Source organism: Equus asinus, chromosome 25 (assembly GCF_041296235.1).
Source record: "Equus asinus isolate D_3611 breed Donkey chromosome 25, EquAss-T2T_v2, whole genome shotgun sequence".
NCBI classification, from domain to species: domain Eukaryota; kingdom Metazoa; phylum Chordata; class Mammalia; order Perissodactyla; family Equidae; genus Equus; species Equus asinus.
The window spans coordinates 53180970-53207912 of record NC_091814.1 but is presented as its reverse complement, the minus strand read 5'-3'; the positions used below and the strand labels follow the sequence as shown (position 1 = coordinate 53207912).

Here is a 26943-nt window from a genome sequence, read left to right as displayed (position 1 = left end):
ATATATTTGGGGAAATAACCCCTTGTAAGATATATGATTTGCAGATATTTTCTCCTAGTTATTGTGTTGTCTTTTCATTTTGTTGATGGTTTCCTTTGCCTTGCAGAAGCTTTTTAGTCTGATGTAGTCCCATTTGCTTATTTTTTTCTTTTGTTTCCCTTGCCTGAGTAGACATGGTATTTGAAAAGATGTTGCTAAGACTGATGTCAAAGAGTGTACTGCCTATATTTTCTTCTAGGAGTTTTATGGTTTCAGGTCTTGCCTTCAAGTCTTTGACCCATTTTGAGTAAATTTTTGTGTACTGTGTAACATAATTTTCTTTCATTCTTTTTTTTTTAAAGTTTTTAAAAATTTTTCCTTCTTCTCCCCAAAGCCTGCCAGGATGTAGTTGTATATATCTTTTTTAGTTGTGGGTCCTTCTAGTTGTGGCATGTGGGACATCGCCTCAGCATGGCTTGAGGAGTGGTGCTAGGTCTGCGCCTTGGATCTGAACCGGCAAAACCCTGGGCCGCTGAAGCAGAGCACACAAACTTAACCACTCGCTCACAGGGCCGGCCCCTCGACTTTCATTCTGTTGCACGTGGCTGTCCAGTTTCCCCAGCATCCTTTATTGAAGACATGTTCCTTTCTCCATTGTATGTTCTTGGCTCCTTTGTCTAAGATTAGCTGTCTCTAGATAAAGTGGTTTTATTTGTGGGCCTTCAGCTCTGTTCCATTGATCTGTGTGTCTGTTTTTGTGCCAGTGCCATCCTGTTTCAGTTACTATAGCTTTGTAGTATATTTTGAAGTCAGGGATTGTGATACCTCCACCTTTGTTCTTTTTTCTCAGGATTGCTTTTGCTTTTTGGGCTCTTTGGTTGTTCCACATAAATTTTAGGATTCTTTCTTCTACTTCTGTGAAGAATGTCATTGGGATTCTGATTGGGATTGCATTGAAGCTGTAGATTGTTTTAGGTAACATGGACAATTTAACTGTGTTTATTCTTTGAATCTGTGAGCATGGAATATTTTTCCATTTCTTTATGTATTCTTCAATTTCTTTCAATAATGTCTTGTAGTTTTCAGTTTATAGATCTTTCACCTCCTTGGTTAAATTTATTCCTAGATATTTTATTCTTTATGTTGCCACTGTAAATTGGGATTATATTCTTGATTTCTCTTTATGGTAGTTTGTTAGTATATAAAAATGCAACTGATATTTGTATTTTGATTTTGTACCCTGCAACTTTGCTGTAGTTTTCTGATGGATTCTATAGGGTTTGCTATATATAGAATCATGTCATCTGCAAGCAGTGAGAGTTTTACTTCTTCCTTTCCAATTTGAATCCCTTTTATTTCTTTTGCTTGCCTAATTGCTCTGGCCAAAACCTCCAGTACTATGTTGAATAAGAGTGGGAAGAGTGGGCATTGTTGTCTTGTTCCTGTTCTCAGAGGAATGACTCTCAGTTTTTCACTGTTAAACTATGATGTTGGCCATGGGTTTGTCTTATATAGCCTTTATTATGTTGAGGTACTTCCCTTCTATAGCAATTTTATTGAGTGTTTTTGTCATAAATTGATGTTGGATCTTGTTAAATGCTTTCTCTACATCTGTTCAGATGACCCTGTGGTTTTTATTCCTCATTTTGTTAGTGTGGTGTATCACACTGCTTGATTTGCGGATGTTGAACCATCCCTGCATCCCTGGTATAAATCCCACTTGATTATGGTGTATGATCCTTTTAATGTATTCTTGTATTTGATTTGCTAATATTTTGTTGAGGATTTTTGTGTCTATGTTGATCAGTGATATTGCTCTGTAATTTTCCTTTTTTATGTTGTCCTTGTCTGGTTCTGGTATCAGGGTGATGTTGACCTCATAGAATGAGTTAGGAAGTGTTCTGTCTTCTTCAATATTTTGGAATAGTTTGAGAAGGATGATATTAAATCTTGGAATAGTTTGAAAAGGATAGTATTAAATTAAACAGTGTTTAGTAGAATGCACCAGAGAAGTCATCTGGTGCTGGACTTTTGTTTTTGGCAGGTTTTTGATTGCTATCTCAATCTCTTTACTTGTGATTGGTCTATTCATATTCTCTATTTCTTCTTGATTTAGTTTCGGGAGGTTGTATGGTTGTAAGCATTTATCCATTTCTTCTAGGTTATCCAGTTGGTTGGCATATGGCTTTTCATAGTATTCTCTTATAATCCTCTGTATTTCTGTGGTATCTGTTGTAGTGTCTCCTCTTTCATTTCTAATTTTATTTATTTAAGTCATCTCTCTTTTTTTCTTAGTGAATCTGGCTAAGGATTTGTCAATTTTGTTTATCTTCTCAAAGAACCAGCTCTTAGTTTCATTAATCCATTCTATTGTGTTTTTAGTTTCTATACCATTTATTTCTGCTCTGATTTTTATTTCCCTCCTACTGACTTTGGGCTTTATTCTTCTTTTTCTAGTTCTTTAAGGTATAGTTTAAGATTACTTATTTGAAATAAAATATTTTATTTCTTTTTAAAAAAATTATTCTGGTAAAATGTGCATAACATAACATTTGCCATTCCCACCATTTTTAAGAGTACAGTTCAGTGACATTAACTGCATTCACACTGTTGGACAACCATCACCACAACTAAAAATTTTTTTTGAGAGATCAGTTTAAATGCTGAAATCAATTCAGCATCCCATAGTTTTCTTAAACATTCTCAGAGAAGAAAATTCTATAATGTTTTTATAATACAAGTATAAATTCACATCCAGAAAACATAAAAATTAGGCTTTGAATAGTTTGGACAAGCTTCCTAAGGGAGAATTTTTCTTGCCAAAGTTGTTAGAAATTTATAATTTTGAAGAACTTTGTATCTGAAGGTACATTAATTTCAAACTTCAAAGTAATGAGTCATATTAATTCAACAGTTAATTCTTGCATATTTCTATATGTATTGTACTGTTTAGATTCATGGTATGGGTATGTCATAAATAATTTAAATAAATGATTTTTAGTTGCTTTTGCCTAAACCATTTTATGAAATAGTAGCAGTGTTTTTCAAAGCCATGTGTTTAAATGTTCAATAATGTTATCTGTGCCTTCATTTTCTTCTTTAGATTATGACTGTACCCAATGACCCATATACTTTTCTCTCTTGTGGTGAAGATGGAACTGTTCGGTGGTTTGATACACGCATCAAAACTAGCTGTACAAAAGAAGATTGCAAAGATGTAAGTTTCTGTACAAATCATGCAAAAAAATTAACATGATAATTAAAATTGGATAGTAAGTTATCTCTGGGTTATGAGATTATGGATGAATTTAAAAATATTTATTTTCGTAAAATTTCCAATAAGCATATATTTTATAATCAAAAAATATATATGTATTTTTTTTCTTTGATAGCCACAAATTCTTTTTTTTTTTTCATTGTGGTAACAGTGATTTATAACATTACATAAATTTCAGGAATACATCATTATATATTTTGATTTATGTGTAGATTACAACGTTCACCATCCAAAGACTCGTTACAACCCATCACCACACACATGTGCCTGATCACCCCTTTTCCCGTCTTGTAACCACCAATCCAATCTTTGTTTCTGTGTGTGTTTGTCATTATTTTTATCTTCTGTTTATGAGTGAAATCATACGATATTTGACCTTCTCCCTTTGACTTATTTCACTTAGCATAATACCCTCAAGGTCCATCCATGTTGTCACAAATGGCCAGATTTCCTCATTTCTTATGGCTGAGTAGTATTCCATTCTGTATGTATACCACATCTTCTTTATCCATTTGTCCCTTGATGGGCACCTACGTTGCTTCCAATCTTGGCTATTGTGAATAATGCTGCAATGAACATAAAGATGCACATATCTTTACGCATTCATGTTTTCATGATCTTTGGTAAATACCCAGCAGTGGAATAGCTGAATCATGTGGTAGATCTTTTTTCAATTTTTCAAGGAATCGCCATACTGTTTTCTGTAGTGGCTGCACCATTGAAAATATTTTTTAATTAAAGTTCACTAATAAGCAATCTAATAGTGAAGTTATAGAATTTATATTTCAATTATGCATTTCAAATATATTTATGAAAATTTGCATAATTGTTCAGTATCTACTCTAGCATTATAAAAACCTGAAGCATTTTTCAGTATTCCCCATTTATTTGTGGATACAATTTTAGGTTATCAATAACAGTGATGAAAGCATGTAGTAGTTGAGTGTCCTTTTTTTCCCCCTCAACCTTTAAACCAAGAGTTGTATGTTATCTTTTTTTTAAAATGAGATACCATTCTATCAATATGTTCATTCAGATTTAGCTCACTTCTCTCAGAGTTTCACTATCAATTTTTATTTTTTTTCAATTCTATTTTAAACTTGAAAAAGGCCAGAGAAATGATTCAGTGTAATGACCCCAGACAACTAACCTCAAATATTATTTAGAGACAGTAGCTTTTTTCTCGGATCATTTTAAAGTAGTAAATGAAATAAGAAAGTATTGCTAAATAGGTTTTTATTGACAATCACTGCCCCCGTCCCCACACCCAAAATTACTGGTAATCAAGTTAAGTGCTGCCTAATTAAACTGGTTACTATTGTTAACATTCTTTGGGGAGGGAGGAAAGATTATTTTATATATTGAAACAAGAAAAAGAAAAAAATAGAAGTTAAATCTTTTTAAAATATACAATCTTTTAAGTCAGTTTTTATGTTATCTATATGTATATACATACACAATTAGGAAAATATTGAATTGAAGGCAGAAGTAAGTTTAAAATATTAGATTGCTTATTGAGCGCATTTGTCATACCTGTTTCTTAGTAAATACTAGGTATTAAAATTTGGTTTGCCAAATTCTTTTAAGCTATATTTTAGTGTACAATGTAGTAGGATTTAATTGTGCTTTTATAACCGAAAACCTTGTAAAAATAAAGAAGAAAACAAGGCTGATAATTGAAAATATTGTTAAAATTTTCCTTAATAAAACTTATTTTAATATGTAAAAATGCATCGATAGAGTATAAAGAAAACTGGTAACTACAGTAATTCTTAACTACTAAGAACTTAGAATTATGAAAAGCATACTTAAGGTAAATGTAATTTAAAAACATGGCTATATTGAGAACTATAAGAAACTAGAGTGATAAACAAAATAGTATATAATTAACAGAATACCTTAAGGATATATTTTTGGGGTGATAACTCTTAACATTTTCTAGTGCTTGTATAGAGATAAGTAGTGACAGTATAGTAATACTTGTCTTTTACAGTGTTTGTATATATGTGTGTACTTTGTTTTCCAACCGGTAAGGAGAAAAATTTTACATGTTAAGAAAAGAGTAGGGACCTGCCCAGTGGTGTAGTGGTTAAGTTTGCACACCAAGTTTCTGCAGCCTGGGGTTCACAGGTTCGGATTCTGGGCGTGGAGCTACCACCACTCATCAAGCCATGCTGTGCTGGCATCCCATGTTAAATAGAGGAAAATTAGCACAGATGCTGGCTCAGCAACAATCTTCCTCAAGTAAAAAGAGGAAGGTTGGCAACACATGTTAGCCCAGGGCTGATCTTCCTCACAAAAAAGAAAAAGTTTAACATTTTAAAATCAGGTAATATTTTTGTTTTATTTTAGTAGCAACAATTATAATGAAAATATTGTGTGTACCACATAAAATAATCATTAATACTTATCATAGACAAAGGTAGACTATACCTCCATCTTTACAGTGGGTTAATAATATGCGTTTCTTATAATATTAACGACTTAGTGACACATTATGTAGATTCTGAGTTTTTTACATTTCTAAAGATGTTCATTATTCATGAGTGTGGGAATATTTAGGAGGCATTTCTTTTTTTTTTTTTTTTAAGATTTTATTTTTCCTTTTTCTCCCCAAAACCCCCTGGTACATAGTTGTGTATTTTTAGTTGTGGATCCTTCTTGTTGTGGCATGTGGGATGCTGCCTCAGTGTGGCCTGACAAGCAGTGCCGTGTCCACGCCCAGGATCCGAACCGGCAAAACCCTGGGCTTCCGAAGCGGAGCACGAGAACGTAACCACTCGGACACGGGGCCGGCCCATAGGAGGCATTTTTGAGAAATAATTCAAATTGTATTATATCCTTATATGAATGTAGCTAGTTTTGAAAAAGGGTTTAAACTATCATAATATAAATAATAAGCTTCTTGAGTTAATATCAGCTTTTTGTAGCTGTTGCTGATCTGGCATAATTGCTCAGCATTTTAGTCTTATATTTGGAAGTAATTTTTATTTTTTTCTTCTTCAGAATGTATTTGGCGTTACTCAAATATTGGTCGTTTTTTGAGTCTCTGCTTTAATTATGTTTAGTATTTCCATATGTATTTTCTTATTGCGATTAGTTCATAAGGAAATTGTACAATATTGTATTAGAAGTCAATTTTGGAGTTGTATAGCAGACTGTAAAGGAAAACAGAATTTTCCTTAGACTCATAAACTGCTGAGGAGGAATATTGACTGAGTGTATTTATTTTGGTTTCACATAAACTGAATGTGTTAGAAACACTGACTGATAGAAATCTGAAAAATAAAAGAAAATCATGTTGTTTATTTTCCCCCTCATTGTCATATGACTGAATTAGGATTTCTGAGAAAGGTTATCTTCTTATTGAAGGGAAAATGTGTTAATGTAGTATCATCTCTAGTGTAAAGCTCTGTGTAAGTGGTATTATTTTATCTTTTGTAGGATATATTAATTAACTGCCGCCGTGCCGCCACGTCTGTAGCTATTTGTCCACCAATACCATATTATCTTGCCGTTGGTTGTTCTGATAGCTCAGTACGAATATATGATCGGCGAATGCTGGGGACAAGAGCTACAGGTAAAATGATGTATATTGGAGAAAATATAAGATCCTGTAACTTCAAAGAGTAAATCTTCATGACATATTTGCAATTTTAAAATTTCATTAGTTTGTTGTAAAATTCAGTAAATGGAATGTATTTAAATACTATGGATTATTATAAAAAATAGCATTTCACCAAGTTTTTATGACCCTACCAGAGTGATATTTTTGCGGTTTATCATTTTAAAAAGTTACAAGACTCCATGTATTAGTTTCCTAGGGCTGTCATAACAAGGGACTGCAAACCGGGTGGCTTATAATAACAGAAATCTGTTCTCTCATGTTTCTGGAGGCCACACACCTGAAATCAAGGGCTGCAGGGTGTTTCCTCCTGGACACTCTCAGGGAAAATCTGTCGCATGCTGCTCTCCTCGCTTCTGGTGGTTGCTGGCAATCCTTAGTATTCCTTTGCTTTTAAATGTGTCACTCCAATCTCTGCTTCCATATTTATGTGCCGTTCTCCCCTGTGTGTGTCTGTGTTCACATCTCCCTCTTCCTATGAGGACACCAGTCATATTGGATTTAGGACTCACCCTTAGCCAGTATGACTTCATATTACTAATTGCATCCGCAAAGACCGTATTTCCAAATAGGGTCACATTCTGAGGTTCTGGTTGGACATGAATTTTGAGGGGACGCTATTCAGCTCACAGCAGTTGTCTTTCCTAATTTCTCTTTGCCACTTTTTCAATCAAGGGGATATTAGTAAGCATGGTGGGGAGAAAAGTTAGGAAGGAACAGTGACTTGGGTATGTATTAAGGTATAGCGTATGTTTATACCTGCTTAGCCCAGTGAAAGTACTGTTAATGATGCTAAAGTACTGAATTTGAATCCACCTTAAACTCCTCATTTCCTCCTCATCCACTATGGGATCAAACCACTTTCAAAATATCCAGTTCAAAGCCAACTGCTGTTAGCATTTTCTGAGTAAATGAAGGCCAGGATTACTTATACACACACACGTCAAGTATACGTACATTCATATATATTCACACGTTTTCTACAGTCATGCACTGCATAATGTCATTTTGGTCCATGACGGGCCGCACAGAGATAACTGTGGTCCCATAAGATTTAGCACCATGTAGTGTAGGTTTTTATGCCATCTAGGTTTGTCTGAGTACATTCTATGATGTTCACATAGCAATGAAGTAACCTAATGACGCATTTCTCAAAACATGTTTCTGTCATTAAGCGACTCATGACTGTATTGTTAAAAATAAAAGTGAACTTCGCCAGAAACTAACAGTGTCAATCTCAGTGTCACTTTATGTCCAGTAAAAATGGACATAGATTATTGAAATGGAAGACTAAATGGGATCTTCTTTTTTTAACTAATTGAAGAGTCTTGTGTATTTGGATAATTCCATTTAGGGGAGGGAGTAGTAATATAATAGGAAATTGTAGGCTTAATTATTGTTTCTCAATAGAAGGGACACAATTGACGTTCTGGGCAGGGCAAGATTTCATTGTGTAGGATTATACAGCTTTGTGGGATTCTTAGAATTTAGCATTCCTGGGCCACGAGGGCACAAAGTGCCAGTTGTACCTCTACCTATCATATTGTATTGTATTGATGGCTACCAAAATTAATTAAAATTGGAATGGTATTCCTACTGTGTTATCTTATAAGAGGAAAGTTTCCCAACAATCAAAAATCTTTTAAAAACATAAAGTAAAATGTAAACCACTTTAAAATGATACTGCACTATTTTATCTAGTATGCTAATAAATATCGGCTTTCCTATTTATGTTATAAAAGTTACATTATCTTAATTGGGAGGGACTTTTTGGATGATGATTTAGTGTGACTATAATCACAAATAATTTTAATTGGTTAAATAACTCATATTTCCAATCAAACATTTATGTAATCTGGAATTCCAGACAATCATGAACTTTTTTTGAAGGTATGTAGCCTTTATACTGTATTCTTTTTTATTTTGTTATAAAATCTGAAAATAGAAAAAAAGAGCCTCTTCTAGACATTGAATATGAAAGTTTGGGTTTATATTGCTACATTAAGTGAATGTCTCATAATTGAGATTGAGTTTTAAAAATGTTTTTCTTCAAAAGCATTATGAATATTAAACAACTTCCTGTTTTTTTATTAGGGAATTATGCAGGTCGAGGAACTACTGGATTGGTTGCCCGTTTTATCCCTTCGCATCTTAATAATAAGTCCTGCAGAGTGACATCTCTGTGTTACAGTGAAGATGGTCAAGAGATTCTTGTTAGTTACTCTTCAGATTACATATATCTTTTTGATCCGAAAGATGATACAGCACGAGAACTTAAAACTCCTTCTGCAGAAGAGAGAAGAGAAGAGGTAAGTAGACTCAAAACCACGTTCTTTATTCAATTCAGAAAATAGTAATTTAGTGACTCCTGGGGCCTGGAGGGCTTCAAAAAATAGAGTTAATTTTTAAGGCCTTTATAGTCTAGGAACAAGGACACGAAACACACACGAAAGAACAACAGCTATTAAATAAGACTCTAGAAAAAAATATCGTGAAATATTTTTAAAGAGAAAATATTTAATAGCAAAATGTTTCTCTGTAGATGCACAGCAGCAACTAGAAAGATCAGCAGTTCTAACACTTGTTTAAAAGGCAATTAAAATAATCAAAAATGTGATGTATAAACTTCCAAGAGACTAAATGTTTATGTTCATGCCCCAATAGGAGTTTTACCTATTACTGTTACTATTCATATGTGGACAGCGATCTCCTCCTCCTCTCTTTCACAATTTTGAACGAGTGACCTATAATATCCGAAGGTACATTTTACAAAACACATATGAGTGAATGAGGAATAGGTGAGTTAAAGTGTATATGCACACACACTTGGAAATGCACATACACAATTGGGAGAGGAGGGCATTGCCGTCCACATATGAATAGTAACAGTAATAGGTAAAATTCCTGTTGGTGCATGAACATAAACATTTAGTCTCTTGGAAGTGTATACATCACATTTTATATATATATAGTATATTGAATGAAAACTAGGTGAAAGAATTGCTGCCACTAAAATGACTCTAAAGTAGGTAACCATTGTCTTACTTTTAGAAGGCAGAAACCAGAAATAATATATCCTTGAGAGTACACAGCAGTAGAAAAATGCTTGCTTTAACCTGTTAAGCTTCTTTTCCCAACATGTTTTCACTTTGGCTTTTTTGTTTTATAATGTCCTATGTTTAATCACTCTATTCTTTGGCTTATAAATGTCTTTTGAAATTAACCATTGCTGCTTATTTATTATCAGTGACTTTTTGATATTGGTCTAACTCCTATTAGTGAACACCTTTTAAAGGTACTAAGGAACAACAGCGATTTTGTAATTCTTATGAGATGCAAAACTAAATCCTTTTCTTCTATTTGTAGGTTTAAAGGGCTATAAAATTAGAACAAAATGAGGATCACTTTATAAATATATTTTGGGATTTTGAATGTGGCACTGTATTAAAGTGGGTTAGGAGATTGACAAAGAAGAGGGTATGATGGCTAATGAAAGCTATTTATGAGTTTATTGGTCTGATTGAAAACATGAAATTTGCTCTCTCATTTTGTTGTTGCTATGTAATTTCCTCTGGAGCTATGTGCTTCAGTAAAGTTACAGTGAAACTTTGTGACTGTTATGTAATGAAAGAGTTGGAAATGGAGAAACGTTTTAAGTGGGCCAACTAGCTTTTATACCATAGAATACTTAGCCAAAAGATGTTTATGTAATCAGAGCAAATGAGGCTGAGTCATGAACAGCTGGTTTTTTTCTGAACGTGTTTTTCTCAGTATTCTTTGTTGAATTAACTGATTTAAAAATAATTCTGAAAAATGGATTAAAATTATGAAAATAAATCATGCTTATTGTAATAAACCAAACAACTCAGAGGCATATATGGAAGAAATTAATAATCTGTCTACTTCTTAATTTCACTGTCTTTTCTTTCAGTACTTTATGCTGAATCCTTGACAGTAGTGTTCAGACAAACTCATCCTAACTCAGTAAATATTCCTTCAGTGCCTACTGTCTACTAAATCCTATATTAAACTTTAGAAATTCAAGGATGACTGTGACAAAGAAATGGCCTCTCAGTCAGAAATTTACAGTTTAGTGGAAATACAGTCGACCCTCCAGATCCATGGGTTCCACATCCAAGGATTCAACCAACTTCGGATCATGTACTGTTCTTATGATTTGTGGTTGGCTGAATCCCTGGATGTGGAACCTGCAGATACAGAGAGCCAACTTAAGGGACTTGAACATCCAGGGATTTTGGCATTCAGTGGGTGGGGGTTGTCCCGGAACCAACCCCACAGATATCGAGGGACAGCTGTAGAGGTATAAATAAATAAATATGGGATGCTTATAATATAATAGAATTACATGTAAGAATTATGTTGTATATAAATAGACCAAAGGAAAGAATAATTGATTGGGAACAGAAGAAAAGCTTGAGCAGGGTTTTAAACTATGACTAAAAGTTTAATATATGAGTTTTTCTTATGTTTCCACAATATTTTTATATTTTTTAAATTTGTGTGGGGGCCTTTTTATTTCTTAGTAGCCTCTAATTCTCTTCCATTTTTTCTCCCAGTAGCCTCTAATTCTCTTCCATTTTTCCTCCCTCTTTATTTAGTGTATTCTGTTGTCTTATTCAGTTTTTTTTTACTTCTTGTTTTTATTTTTGTATTCCTTTTTCTTTTTATTGTCTTTTCTCTCTTTTCCTCTAATGTCTTTTTGACATTTTCCCACCTGCCCTGCCCCCTTATTGGACTGTTTTGTTGAATCCAGTCTCTCATTTTCTCCTGGTCTCCGTAGTTTGTCCCTAAAATACATATCCCAAATCTGTAGTACTACTTCCCACTCCGACTACCACTGCCACCCTGATCGAAGGCATCAGCATTTCTGTCCTAGATTGTTATGGTGGCTTTCTAACCAGTCACCCTGCTTTCACCAGCATCCCCCTACCCCAAACCCTTAAGCTACATGACAGACAAAGTGATCCTTTAAACCATGTTGCTCTTCTGAGCAGCATTCGAAGTGGCTCCCCATCTCACTCAAAGCAAAACTGAGGTCCTTAGAGTGGCTTCAGGACTTGATATCTTATGGTTCTCCTTACTGCTCCTGCTCTCTCCCTTGTTGACTCTGCTCTGGCCACGTCTGCTTGCTTGCTTCCTCAGGCAGGTCTAGTGTGCTTCTGCCTGATGGCTGTTGTGTTTACTCTCTGAAGCAGTCGTCCCCAGGTGTCTGGATTTCTTCTTTCCTTACCCGTGTTGCAGGTCTTTGCCCGTGTCACCTTCTTGGTGAGGCCCTACCTCATCACCCTATTTAAAATCACAACCCTTAACTCTCTGGTACTTCCCAGCTCTCTTTTCTACATAATTTTTTTCCATAACACTGACCGCTTTCTTTGTATATTTTACTTTTTTATTTCATGTATTGTTTGTCTGTTCCACTAGTCTATAAACTCTGTGACATTGGGGATTTTTGTATGTTTTGTTCATTGATCTTTTCCCAGTACCTAGAATAGTGCCTGACATGTAAGAGTTGCTCAAAAAAATATTTGTTAAGCGACTGCCTGAATGGATGCTGTACCGTTTTCAGTATTCTTGACTAGGTGGTTTATCATATCTCAGAAAGTCAAACTCAAGACTTTTTAACTGGAAGATCTTGTTCCAGAAATAGTTGCTGAGGTTTTAACACCAGTTCTTAGTCTGTGTAATGTAAAAATTTCTCTGTCATAAATATGGAACAGGGCTCTGTTCTGTTACTCTAAATACAATTCACATACAGGGTGAGGCTCTCTCTTTCTGGAAATGATTATTTGTCCGAGATTTTGGACAGCTGCCACACTAGGCTTTCTCTAATCTTCTGATTATTCCCTGCCACACACTTGTGGCTTCCTGTGCAGATTTTGCTATTCTCAGTTGGTTTTAGCCACACTTACACATAATATGGAATTTGTGGGGGTTTTTTTTTCTGTCTCCTTTGCTGAGGATATTGAGATTTTTTCCATTCTTGTTGCGTGGTATAGTTTCTAGGAGAAAACAGAAAATCTACAGGTCCCTGTCACCAAGTTTCTATCAAAACCTGCTTAACTGTGAGAAAAAAAAAATCAATGAATGTTGTGTTAAAAAAAAAAAATGACCCATAAAATGAGAGAAAATGTTTGCAAATCATATATCTGATTTATGATTTAGAATCTAGTATCCAAAATATATGAAGAGCACTTACAACTCAACAATAAAAAGACAAATATCCTAATTAAAAAGTTGGTAAAGGATGTGAAGAGACATTTGTCCAAAAAAGATACGCAAATGGTCAATAACCACAATAAACAGATGTTCAGCATCACTAGTCATCAGGGAAATGCTAATCAAAACCACAGTGAGGTACCACTTCACACTCATTAGGTGGGCTGAAATAAAGTCAATAACAGGTGTTGATGAAGATGTGGAGAAATTGGAGGTCTCATACACTGCTAGTAGAAATATAAATGGTGCAGCTGCTTTGGAAAATAGTTTGGTAGTACTTTAAAAGTTAAACATAGAGTTACCATATGATCCAACATTTGCACTCCTAGATATATACCTACATGAATTTAAAACATATGTCCCCATAAAAACTTGCACATATATTCATAGCATTATTCACAATGGCCAAAAAGTAGAAACAACTCAATATTCATCAACTGATGAATAAACAAAATGTGGTATGTCTAAAAAATGGAATATTATTGAGCCATAGAAAGAAATGAAATGCTGTTACATGCTGCAACATGGATGCCCCTTGAAAATTCGCTAAGTGAAAGAAGCCAGACACGAAAGACCACCCAGTTATATGAAGTGTCCAGAATAAGCATAGCCATAGAGACAGAAAGTAGATTAGTGGTTGCCAGGAACTGAATGGAGGGAGAAGTGGGGAGTGACTGGTGATGGGTATAGGATTTCTTTTTGAGGAGATGAAAATGTTCTGGAATTAGTGGTGATGGTTGCACAGCTTTGTGAATATACGCCACTGACTAGTATACTTGAAAAGGGAGGATATTATGGTATGTGAATTATATCTCAATAAAGAATGTTAAAAATGTAAAAGTTAAAAAGAGTGATCAAAAGTGTCAGATGCCATAGATGTCAAATAAAATAAGCTCAGAAAGGTGCCATTTGACTTGGCAATTGGTTATTGATCACTTTGTCATTGATCAGTGAACTTCATAATTGATCATTCGTTGTGACATTGATGAGAATGAATTCAGTGGAAAGATAGAAATGTAAGATTGACTACAGTGAATTGAGGAGTGGTGTATAAAGATAGAGTGAATATGTTCAGCCGTCCGTATCTGTGCCTTCCCCATCCATGGATTCAACCAAGTGCGGATCAAAAGGCCTACATGGTAGCATCTGTACTGAAGACGTACAAACTTTTTTTTCTTGTTATTCCCTAAACAATACAGTATAACAACTGTTTATATAGCCTCTACATTTTATTAGGTATTATACATAATCTAGAGATGATTTCAAGTATATGGGAGGATGTGTGTAGGTTATATGCAAATTCTACACCATTTCGTATAAGGGCCTTGAGCATCTGTGGATTTTGGCATGGGGGGTCGTCCTAGACCCAATCCAGCAAATACTGAGGGACGACTGTATAGATTTGCCTTAAGAAGCTTGACAGTACGGCTCCAGAAAGCAAGGGAAGGGAGGATAGCTGGATAGAAATAGAAAATAGAGGTGGTTTGTTCTTATTAAAAATAATAAGGGGGCCGACCCCATGGCCGAGTGGTTGGTTTTGCCGGTTTGGATCCTGGGCACAGACATGGCACTGCTTGTCAGGCCATGCTGAGGTGGTGTCCCACATAACAGAGCCAGAAGGATCTACAACTAGAATATACACCCATGTGCTGGGGGGCCTTGGGGAGAAGAAAAACCAAAGAATTAAAAAAGAAGACGAAGAAGAAGAAGAAGCTTTAGCGTATTGTGAGAAAGAACCAGGAGAGAGGAAATGAATGTAGATATAGGAAAGAGAATCATTGTTGGAGCTAGGTGCTTGAGGAGTTGAAGGAGTGATTAGGTTTAAACAGAATAAATGGTATGTCCCCTGAGAAAGGTTGGAAGGAATTAAGAACATGTAGATATAGATAAGTTTGTAGAATGCAGCTGAGGAAATTGATGTCATTTCTACAGGACTGACTTTATTTTCTCTGAAGGAAGAGGAAAAGTTATTAGCCAAGAATGAAGGCAGCAAGGTAGAGTAGAGATCCTGAGGTGAGTAATGAAGGGTTGGGACAGAAGCTGGGGGGAACTGGAGAGTAAATGGCCAATAATAAAAAAGTAATGATAACTCCTATCATCAATTAGGTATGTAGGTACTTTGCCTAGACTATATTTATTATCATAATAGAAAACTTAGGTTCAGTGTGGTTAAATAACTTTCCTGTTGTCAGTTGTAAAATGATACACGTGGGATTGAAAATCACATGTACATGATTTCGAAGTTGCATTCAGACTCTTTAGGTTGAAGACATTAAGTATAGATTGTCAACATCAATGGATATTTATCGTCATTATGAATGCTATAAAAGACTGAGGAAACAGCTTGCATGTTTCTTCAGTGTCTTTCATATTTTGATCCAGCATCTCACTTGCATATTCAATAAAGAAGAAAAGAGATGGAAAAGATCGCTTAGACTTAAAGTGTTCTCTGAGACAGTGAGTCTTCTCCTCATCTTTCAGTTGCGACAGCCTCCAGTTAAGCGTTTGAGGCTTCGTGGTGATTGGTCAGATACTGGACCCCGAGCAAGGCCTGAGAGCGAACGAGAACGAGATGGTAACTATACTTTGGTCAGCTTTTTCTTAATATGATATTTAAAAATCAATATTTTAACTTGTTTCCAGCTTTTTCACTATTATAAGTGATGCTGCAACAAACATCCTTGTACATATATCTTAGCATACTTGTGGAAGTGTATCGTAGGATAAATTCCTAAAAATGGAATGGTTGGGTCACTGGATAAGTGCATTTTAGTTTTGATAGTTATCAAATTATCCTCCAAAAAGAATGCACTACTTTACATTCTCACTAAAAGTGTAAGAATGCCTCTTGTCCCATAAAACATTGGTATTATCAAACTTTTAATTTTTGCCATTCTGTTAGATATCAAGAGAAATGAAAACTTGGAGTTTCCAACCCAAGAGTTTTATAATAGCACATAAATTTTTTCTTCCTTCTATCAAATGCCTTTGACAAGAGTAAGAAACTACTTTGGGAGCTTTAAGATGGCACACTTTAAAATAGAATTAACCTGTGTATCTTTGAAGAAATGGATCTGTGGGGGCCAGCCTGGTGGCGCAGCGGTTAAGTTTGCACTTTCCGCTGCTTGGTGGCCTGGGGTTCCCTGGTTCGGATCCCGGGTGCGGACATGGCACCGCTTGGCAAAAGCCATGCTGTGGCAGGTGTTCCATGTATAAAGTAGAGGAAGATGGGCATGGATGTTAGCTCAGGGCCAGTCTTCCTCAGCAAAAAGAGGAGGATTGGCAGTAATTAGCTCAGGGCTAATCTTCCTCAAAAAAAAAAAGAAAGAAAGAAATGGATCTGTAGCCAAAATCTTATTCTAATGACTTGTGAAATCTTTTAAGATCAAAAGCATGTTCCCCAATATATTATCCTTGATATTATTTACAGTATATATTTAAATATAAAGCTATGTTATATAAAGGCAATAAAGTATAAAATCTATTTTCACAGAAAATTCAATAGCAAATTATTTCCATTTTAAATTATATGATTGTAGAATAGAATTTTCACAATTTTAATTTGATGTCATACTTAATTTGAAAATTCCTGTAAGAGAAAACTCTCGTCTATTTGAAGGAGGATGAGGGAGGAGAGACAAGCACATTTTCTGGTTTCAGTTAATTTCAAATATATGGGATTTGCTTACAATAAATGATGAAAATAAATTCAGTTTAAGGAAATTTAATTGAGAGGGCAAACCTTTCTTTTAATCTGTTCAGCTTACAGTTCGTGAGTCCTTCCTAGCTGGGTACTCTTGGAACCACAGATGTGGGTTGGAATAGGCAGGTGCAGAGGTACCTAAGAATAGACAAAGATGTAGAAGATGTAAGTCCTGTTCCCGAGGAGCTCAAAATACAGATGGAGAGTCACTCATGTGAACGTTTACTATGAAGTATGATGATAGCTCTAGAAGATTTATATAGGGTCACATAATTTATTTAGGCAATTTCGTTCTTTTTTTTAAATTGCTTTCATTTTAAAGGCCTTCAAACCTAGATTTTTGCATTAATGAAAGATCCTAACTGATTACTAAATTTGCTGATAAGACCTGTGTTGTCATAGGAGAACAAAGTCCCAATGTGTCATTGATGCAGAGAATGTCTGACATGTTATCGAGATGGTTTGAAGAAGCGAGTGAAGTTGCGCAAAGCAATAGAGGACGAGGAAGATCTCGACCCAGAGGTAATTTTTCTTATTAACTAAGTCATCAGAAAGCTGGCAAATTATTTATTGAAGTCATTTGTATTTATATCATCTAATCTATACCGTATTTTATATCTCCAGTCATCATAAGGTTCTTCTCGCATTGTGTGAAGCTGTGAAGGTGTAAAGCTGTAGAGGACAAAGAGTATTGGGTATAATTTGTCCCTTCAGGTTTCAGTAGACCTAGCCCTTATTTTTTGCTTTTCTCAAAAAAAATCAGAAAGTCTGATAGTCCTCACTTAAAGTTGTTTTTCTGTGCACGTTGGGAGTAGAAATATAAAACTTATCTACAAAGTTTTATATAATTGAATAATTTCTCCTTTAGTTAACTTGTGTACATATGTTGGTTATTAATCACTGTTTCAGCTGACCTGTTTTCATACCTTGATTCACTACTTTCCAGCTTTGTAGTCTTTGGCAAGTTACTTATCCATCAGAAATGAGGAGTATGAAAGTTAACTCCTAAATGTTTTAAATCCCCAAATAAAAATTCTCTTGAATTTAGTCTATAAATGGTTCTTCTTAACTCCTGTGTATCAATAACATTTAAAAAAAATTCCTTGGACTGTGGATTTGCTTAAGAGTTATTAAATTCATGCTTAAATTTAAACTAAAATATTTAAATCATAGTGATTAAAATAAAAAACTTCATATTCCATGGTAGTTGCATCTTTTTTTTTCAATAAACTAAATAGACATTATTTTATTTAGATTTACTTTAGGAATACTAGAGATATTGGATATAGTACCCTAAGGTGAATTCTTAAATATTTTAATGAAATAACTCAATACCAAATAGTAATATTCTCCTCATTTCTCAGGAACTAAGATATCTTCACATAAATGTTTTATATATTCATTGCCATTCATATCCTTCATCCTAGTGGTATCTGTAGAATTACACTTAGCTTTTCACAAAGTAGTGAAGAGGAAAGTTGAAAGAGTCCACATAGGACGATGGGTATTATTTTCCAGGTGAATCATCTTATGACCTTCACAATATATGAGGGCATTGTCGAAAACAGTACAGAAATCAGCTGGCAATTAGTGGAGGCTAATAGCTGGATGTGCTATCAGCAGAAGTAGGCTGATTAAGAGAAATAGCAGAGATGGATGCACTCAAAGGCAACACTGAAACCCAGTGTCATCCCAAGGTGACTGTGCACAAGCCCAGGGCTGTGCCTTCTGAAGAATGAAATCAGAGTGTGCATGGTAGTTGTATCTTATAAAACATGAACTTGATTAGTCCATTCCATTTTTCTTTTAATAAAATCTAGATTGGAAGGAAAATCAGGGAAATTTTTACTGTTTGTTGAGTATTCTCAATTATTCCTTTACAGATAGCACAAAGCCTAGCAGAGCACATAGTAGATGCTCAAGCCTTTTTTAAATCATGACTGTGTTATGTTAGTTTAGTGGTTAAAACGTTCCTGCAAATGAAATAGGAATCAGGAACTTAATTCTGTTCTAGCCTGTTTATAGCTTTACTTGTGCCAGTAAAATTTTTATTAAATATTTTTCCAAGGACATTATGTTATAGAGTGGAAATATATCAATATAAATCCATTATCCTATTATCCAGCTGTTAAGTCAGAATCATCTTCAAATTTAAAGGAATAGACATTATTTATAGGCATCTCACAAGCTGTTATTTAGCTTTGTCTTAATGAAGCTACCATGTTGAGCATTTTGCTTGAAAGATTATTTTAACAAGAATATGCTGTAGATAGATTTTTATCCCTCCTGATTAGCCTCTTTGGTCAAATGGACCAAACTACCAGTGGTGCTTTTGATATCCTGAAATTGTATATTTCTCTGTGTGTGTGCACATGCAAGTGCACATGTATTTCCTGAACATATCTCTTTAGAGTAGTTAGTTTTGGAAAGCAATTAGTATTTGAATTTGCATTATGCATTAACATGTGCTTTTTGAAGGTGGAACAAGTCAGTCAGATGTTTCAACTCTTCCCACGGTTCCCTCAAGTACTGATTTGGAAGCGGGTGAAACCGCTATGGAAGTAGATACTCCAGCTGAACAGTTTCTTCAGCCTTCTGCCTCGTCTGCAGTGTCAGCTCAGGCTCATTCGACCTCATCTTCTACAGAAAGCCCTCATTCTACTTCTTTGCTGTCTTCTCCAGACAGTGAGCAAAGGCAGTCTGCTGAGGCATCTGGACACCATACACATCATCAGTCTGGTGAGGACGTTACTCTTTAAATAGGCTGTGGTACATCTGATGATTTCTGATAATGAAAACAACTTTATGGGCTGTTTTGAAAGATACTAAATCACATCAACTTGTTCTTGCTGGAATAAATGATCAAAATGACATGTAATATGTGACCATGTAACTTAAACACAAAAATCAAGTGTGCCTAACTTGCATGAATTTTAACAAATAGCAGGAATCTTCAATTTATGTAAGACAGTTGTTTAAAAAATAGAAGTACTAGTATGTAGTGTTTTGACATACTTTAATGCACTTGACTTAGAAATTATTTTTATAGACCATTGTGGACCAAAATATCTTTCTAGATTTATTTGGTTTTAAGTCTGTATTAAAGTGATAGTGAAAATATAGCCTTAATTATTATTAGTTCTGTTGTATTTATATTTTTTATTCTTTTTCCTCAAATCATGAAATACTTTAAATATATTCTGTATGGTGCATTTGATATGATCTTTTGTCAGCAACATATAAAATTTACCAAAAGAATAATTTATCCTATATTTACATAAAAGAATTGTCTTTTGTTTTAACAAATCCTTGTCTTCTTGGTACTTTGTTAGTGAAAAAAATCAACTCCTAAATTCTGTTAAAATACTATTTTCCTCTCAATATTATAATTCTTCACGTTCAACTCCCCCCTCAACTATGAATGTACTAGTATTTATAACAGTAATTTTCAGCAAATATGTCTGTAGTATACTTGACTCTTGAGCTGTATACATGTAATTATAATAACCAGAAAGACGTTTGTTCATAGTTTTCTTTGGTTCTTCTAAGGAAGCATTTTGCTTGACATATAAACAAAAATATTAGCAACTAGAGATACAGCTGGCAGGCCTAAGCTAAAACCTATAAAAAATTCCTAACAGCTTCACTGCCAAGCTGTCACTTTATTCTTGCTTCTCTGGAATCTGGTACCAGATCAGCCAATATGGGGTGTTTTAAATTGAGCAGTCAGTTATCGGTATACTCATTTTTGGTAATTCATTTTCAGTTTCTATGGGAATAGAAGCCAGCTATGTAACTATTAACACTTGTGTACAGTTTATCTATAATAATGAGCTAAAACTGAGCCATAAAATCAGATTTTCCACACTAATTGACATAGTATTTCAACTTATGGAAAAATAAAGCATTTTGGAGGGTTTGCGAAGTAGGGACAGAATTTTAAAAAAGTTTGCTTTTCAAAGCAGATAAAATAGGTAAAAACAAGAACTTTTAAAGTGATAGCATTCTTCGAAATATTCGTGGAGATTTTGATGGATTATAAATTATCAGGAAAACTTAGCAGGAAGATTCCCCCGCTCATTTCCATGTCCCACTGCATCTTCATTAATTGCAGTTATGTCACAAATGCACTTCTGTGGGAAGCGCTAGGTTTGGAGTTTCGTGTTTCTTTTTTGTTGTAGATATTTAATACTTTTTAATACTAGATTTCAGAATTGCTAAATCTCTTTTAATATTTAATGTAAGTATTAAGTACTACAGTCATTTGAATCATTGAAATAGAAAAAGACCATTTTTGTGTTGATCATGTAGTCATTGAACATTACTTGGCACCTTTGCCTGTAGATTTTTCAAAGAATGTAAGGAAATATTTTTAACTGGTAGATTATTAAAAGAATTTTGTTGGCTAAACTGTGGAAAATCAGAATATTTCCATGCTACTAGGATAGTATCGTTATTGAGGAAAATGATTTGATATTAGATGCAACATCTAAAGACTGTGTCTGTGATTGTTTTGACAACAGGCTTTTCATTATCTTAGAGACCATTCAACAATTTAACAATAAGGACTTAATGCTTTTTGTTTTGTTTTTTCCCCGCAATCTCTTATGCACTTTTAAATCCAGAATGGTTTGTGGATAGTGGGAATTGTCCATGTATAAGTGAGAGTGTCATCTTAGAGCCATGATTCCTATTTTTGCCTTGCATAGAGATAGAGAAAATGAAAAAGTCTGCTTCTTGCCTTGCTGTAGATACCTTTTTATGTAAATGTTTATGCCTTTTCTTCATGTTCCTTGCATTTCCTCTGTCTCTTTTGTTGGAGTGAAGGAAAGGAACAATGGAAATGTGAAAACTTGCCTGACAAAACTCCATCTCTGATTGAACCTAATTATTTCCCTTTTCTTAGTCTGCAACTGAGTCACTGAACGATAGTGAAGAAAGACCACAAATTTCAGTGGGTGCTCAATGCTCTGTGTCAGAGCAGTCTTTCAAAACTGTTGCTCAACAGCTAGACAAAATGTCTATTTCACTCCTTCATGTCTCAGACTTTTGCCACTCCCCTTTGCCCTCATCTCACTCCCGGCGGATAACCACCTCTCAGTCACAGTGGTGGGGAAAAAAAGCACTCGCTTTTCTACTTTTGGATCTCCCCACTGTCTAGCATCTGTACTCGTATTGTCTCTGATAGAGGCAGACACGTTTTGGGAAGAAGTGTGTCTGCTCCTATCAAAGGCTAGCCAGTGTAGTTCCCATCCCTTTCCAGCTTCTCAAGGACTTTGTTCCTTCTCCTGTGTCTTCATTATTACCTTTTCTTTTGAATTGTTCCTTTTGGCCTCAAACATGGTCTATTTCTCCTGTCTTAAAAATCCTCTCTTAATTATCCCACATTCCCCTCCAGCCTTACATCTTTGCTCCTTTTATAATCACAGTCTTCAAAAGAGTTGCACACACATACTATCTCCATTTTCTTATCTTTTCTTTGCTTATCAACCAATTCTAATAGGCCTTTCAACTTCTTTTTCCACTGAAACTTTTTCTCAGAGTCACCAGTGACTTCCATTTTGCCATATTTAAAGTATACTGTTGTGTTTGTATCTTACTAGATTTTTTTCAAGTTGGTTTTTATTGAGTTAATGATAGTTTACAATCTTGTGAAATTTCAGTTGTACATTAATGTTTGTCAGTCGTGTTGTAGGTGCACCCCTTCACCCTTTGTGCTCACCCCCAACCCCACCTTTCCCCTGGTAGCCACTAATCTGTTTTCTTTGTCTACATTTTTAAATTCCTCATATGAGTGGAGTCATACAGAGATTGTCCTTTATCTGGCTTATTTCACTTAACGTAATTCCCCCAGGGTCCATCCATGGTGTTGCAAATGGGACGATTTTATTCCTTTTTATGGCTGACTAGTATTCCATTGTGTATATATACCATATCTTCTTTATCCAATCATCAGTTGATGGACACTTAGGTTGCTTCTACATCTTTGCTATTGTAAATAATGCTGCAATGAACATTGGGGTGCATGGGACTTTTGGAATTGCTGATTTCAAGCTCTTTGGATAGATAGCCAGTAGTGGGATGGCTGGGTCATATGGTATTTCTATTTTTAATTTTTTGAGGAATCTCCCTACTGTTTTCCATAGTGGCTGCACCAGTTTGCATTCCCACCAGCAGTGTATGAGGGTTCCTTTTTCTCTACAACCTCTGCAACGTTTGTTACTATTTGTTTTGGTTATTTTTGTCATTGTAATGGGTGTAAGGTGATATCTTAGTGTAGCTTTGATTTGCATTTCCCTGATGATCAGTGATGATGAACATCTTTTCATGTATCTATTGGCCATCCGTATGTCTTCTTTGGAGAAATGTCTGTTCATGTCTCCTGCCCATTTTTTGATTGGTTTTTTTGAGTTTTTGTTGTTGAGTTGTGTGAGTTCTTTATATATTATGGATATTAACCCTTTGTCAGATGTATGACTTGCAAATATTTTTTTCCCAGTTAGTGGGTTGTTTTTTTGTTTCAATCGTTTTCCTTTGCCTTGAAGAAGCTCTTTAGTCTGATGAAGTCCCATTTGTTTATTCTTTCTATGGTTTCCTTTGTCTGAGAAGACATGGTGTCCGGAAAGATCCTTTTAATACTGGTGTGAAAGAGTGTACTGCCTACATTTTCTTCTAGAAGCCTTATGGTTTCAGGTCTTACCTTTAGGTCTTTGATTCGTTTTGAGTTTATTTTTGTGAATGGTGAAAAAGAATAGTCAATTTTCCCTCTTTTACATGTGGCTTTCCAGTTTTCCCAGCACCGTTTGTTGAAAAGACTTTCTTTTCTCCATTGTATGCCCTCAGCTCTTTTGTTGAAGATTAGCTGTCCATAGATGTGTGGTTTTATTTTTGGGCTTTCAATTCTGGTCCACTGATCTGTGTACCTGTTTTTGTACCCATACCATGCTGTTTTGATTACTGTAGCTTTGTAGTATGTTTTGAAGTCAGGGATTGTGATGCCTCCAGCTTTGTTCTTCTTACTCAGGATTGCTTTAGCAATTCGGGGTCTTTTGTTGCCCCATATGAATTTTAGGATTCCTTGCTCTATTTCTGTAAAGAATGTCATTGGGATTCTGATTGGGGTAGCGTTGAATCTGTAGATTGCTTTAGGTAGAATGGACATTATAACTATGTTTATTCTTCCAATCCATGTACATGGAATGTCTTTCCATCTCTTTATATCATCATCCATTTTTTTCAGAAAACCCTTGTAGTTTTCGTTGTATAGGTCTTTCACTTCCTTAGTTAAATTCACCCTGAGGTATTTTATTCTTTTTGTTGCGATTGTAAAAGGTACTGTGTTTTTTCGTTCTTTTTCTGTTAGTTCGTTATTAGAGTATAGAAATGCTACTGATTTATATAAATTGATTTTATACCCTGCAACTTTGCTGTAGTTGTTGATTATTTCTAAAAGTTTTCCAATGGATTCTTTGGGGTTTTCTATATATAAGATCATGTCGTCTGCAAACAGCGAGAGTTTCACTTCTTCCCTCCCTATTTGGATTCTTTTTATTCCTTTCTCTTGCCTAATTGCTCTGGCCAAAACCTCCAGTATATGTCAAATAAGAGTGGTGATAGAGGGCATCCTTGTCTCATTCCTGTTTTCAGGGGGATGGCACTCAGTTTTTGCCCATTGAGTATGATGTTGGCTGTGGGTTTGTCGTATATGGCTTTTATCATGTTGAGGTAGTTCCCTTCTACCTCCATTTTGTTCAGAGTTTTTATCATAAATGGCTGTTGGATCTTGTCTAATGCTTTCTCTGCATCTATTGAGATGATCATGTGGTTTTTATTCCTCAGTTTGTTGGTGTGGTGTATGATGTTGATTGATTTGTGGATGTTGAACCATCCCTGTGTCCCTGGTATGAATCCCACTTGATCATGATGTATGATCCTTTTGATGAATAGCTGAATTTGGGTTGCCAAAATTTTGTTGAGAATTTTTGCATCTGTGTTCATCAGCAATATTGGACTGTAGTTGTCCTTTTTCATGCTGTACTTGTCAGGTTTTGGTATCAGTGTGATGTTGGCCTCATAGAATGTGTTAGGAAGTGTTCCATCCTCCCTAATTTTTTGGAATAGCTTGAAAAGGATAGATATTAAATCGTCTCTGAAAGTTTGGTAGAATTCCCCAGGAAAGTCTTCTGGTCCTGGGGTTTTATTCTTTGGTATGCTTTAGATTGCTGTTTCAAACTCTTTCCTTGTGATTGGTCTGTTCAAATTGTCTGCTTCTTCTTGACTTAGCTTTGGGAGATTGTAGGAGTCCAAGAATTTATCCATTTCCCCTAGGTTATCCATTTTGTTGGCATATAGTTTTTCGTAGTATTCTCTTATAATCCATTGTATTTCTGCAGAGTCTGTGGTTATTTCTCCTCTTTCATGATTGATTTTGTTTATTTGAGCTTTCTCTCGTTTTTTCTTTGTAAATCTGTCTAGGGGTTTGTCAGTTTTATTTATCTTCTCAAAGAACCAGCTCTTTGTTTCATTGATCCTTTCTACTGCCTTTTTTGTTTCAATAGCATTTATTTCTGCTCTGATTTTTATTATTTCTTTCCTTCTGCTGACTTTGGGCTTTGTTTGTTGTTCTTTCTCTAATTCAGTTAGGTGTAGTTTAAGATTGCTTATTTGGGATTTTTCTTGTTTGTTAAGATGTGCCTGTGTTGCGATGAATTTCCCTCTTTTTTTTTTGTTTTAAGATTTTATTTTTTTCCTTTTTCTCCCCAAAGCCCCCCGGTACATAGTTGTATATTCTTCGTTGTGGGTCCTTCCAGTTGTGGCATGTGGGACGCTGCCTCAGCGTGGTCTGACGAGCAGTGCCATGTCTGCGCCCAGGATTCGAACCAACGAAACACTGGGCCGCCTGCAGCGGAGCGTGCGAACTTAACCACTCGGCCACAGGGCCAGCCCCCGATGAATTTCCCTCTTAACACAGCTTTTGCTGTATCCCATATGAGTTCGTATGACATGTTATCATTTTCATTTGTCTCCAGGTATTTTTTGATTTCTTCTTTAATTTCTTCAATGATCCATTGCTTGTTCAATAGCATATTGTTTAGTCTCCACATCTTTGTGCCTTTCTCAGCTTTTTTCTTGTAACTAATTTCTAGCTTTATAGCATTATGATCGGAGAAGATGCTTGTTATTATTTTAATTTTTTTAAATTTGTAGAGGCTTGCCTTGTTTCCCAACATATGGTCTATCCTTGAGAATGTTCCATGCTCGCTTGAGGGGAATGTTTATTCTGCTGTTTTTGGATGGAGGGTTCTATATGTGTCTATTAAGTCCAACTGTTGTTTTAGCTTTTCGTTTAGCTCCACTGTTTCCTTGTTGATTTTCTGTCTGTTCATTGATCTGACTGGGATGTTGAGCTCCCCTACTATTGTTGTGTTATTTTTGATATCTTCTTTTAGGTTTGTTAATAGTTGTTTTATGAACTTTGGTGCTCCTGTGTTGGGTGCATAGATATTTATAAGTGTTATTTCTTCTTGATGAAGTGTCCCTTTGATCATTATATATTGGCACTCTGTGTCTCTCTTTACCTGCCTTATCTTGAAGTCTATTTCATCCGATATAAGTATTGTGACACCCGCTTTCTTTTGTTTGCTATTAGCTTGGCGTATTGTCTTCTACCCCTTCACCCTGAGCTTGTGTTTGTCCTTGGAGCTGAGGTGTGTTTCCTGGAGGCAACAGATTGTTGGATCTTGTTCTTTAATCCGTTTTGCCATTCTGTGTCTTTTTGTTGGAGAGTTCAATCCGTATGCATTGAGGGTGATTATTGATGCATGAGGGCTTAATGCTGTCATTCTGTTGCTCGTTTTCCAGTTTTCCTGCATTTCCTTTGTTGCTCGTCCTGTGTGTTTTAGCCTACCAATTGACTTCTGCAGTTTCTTATGCTGGGTGTCTTAGCTTTTTCCTTGTTTATGTTTTGTTGTGTCTGTTCTTTAGTTTAGTGGCTACCCTGAAGTTTGTGTTTTTGTATTCAGAATCTGGTGCACTAACACAATCCATTTTCTGGTGGCCTCTTATTTTCTTAGCCTAAACTGATTCAGTCCCTTTCCTTCTCCCCTCCTAAGTTATTGTTTT

General features: G+C 35.3%; 1 protein-coding gene across 9 annotated transcripts in view; it reads left to right on the top strand.

Moving 5' to 3' along the window:
• DCAF6 (DDB1 and CUL4 associated factor 6) overlaps positions 1–26943 on the top strand; it is a 147228-nt gene that overhangs the window by 52093 nt on the left and 68192 nt on the right. For all 9 annotated transcript variants that reach the window (XM_070498142.1, XM_070498141.1, XM_070498140.1 and 6 more), the window contains exons 5-10: positions 3083–3196; positions 6701–6836; positions 8976–9190; positions 15600–15693; positions 17224–17343; positions 19300–19560. In XM_070498142.1, the coding sequence (XP_070354243.1) occupies positions 3086–3196; positions 6701–6836; positions 8976–9190; positions 15600–15693; positions 17224–17343; positions 19300–19560 (937 nt within the window). In that variant the 5' untranslated portion in view covers positions 3083–3085. The remainder of the gene's footprint in view (positions 1–3082; positions 3197–6700; positions 6837–8975; positions 9191–15599; positions 15694–17223; positions 17344–19299; positions 19561–26943) is intronic.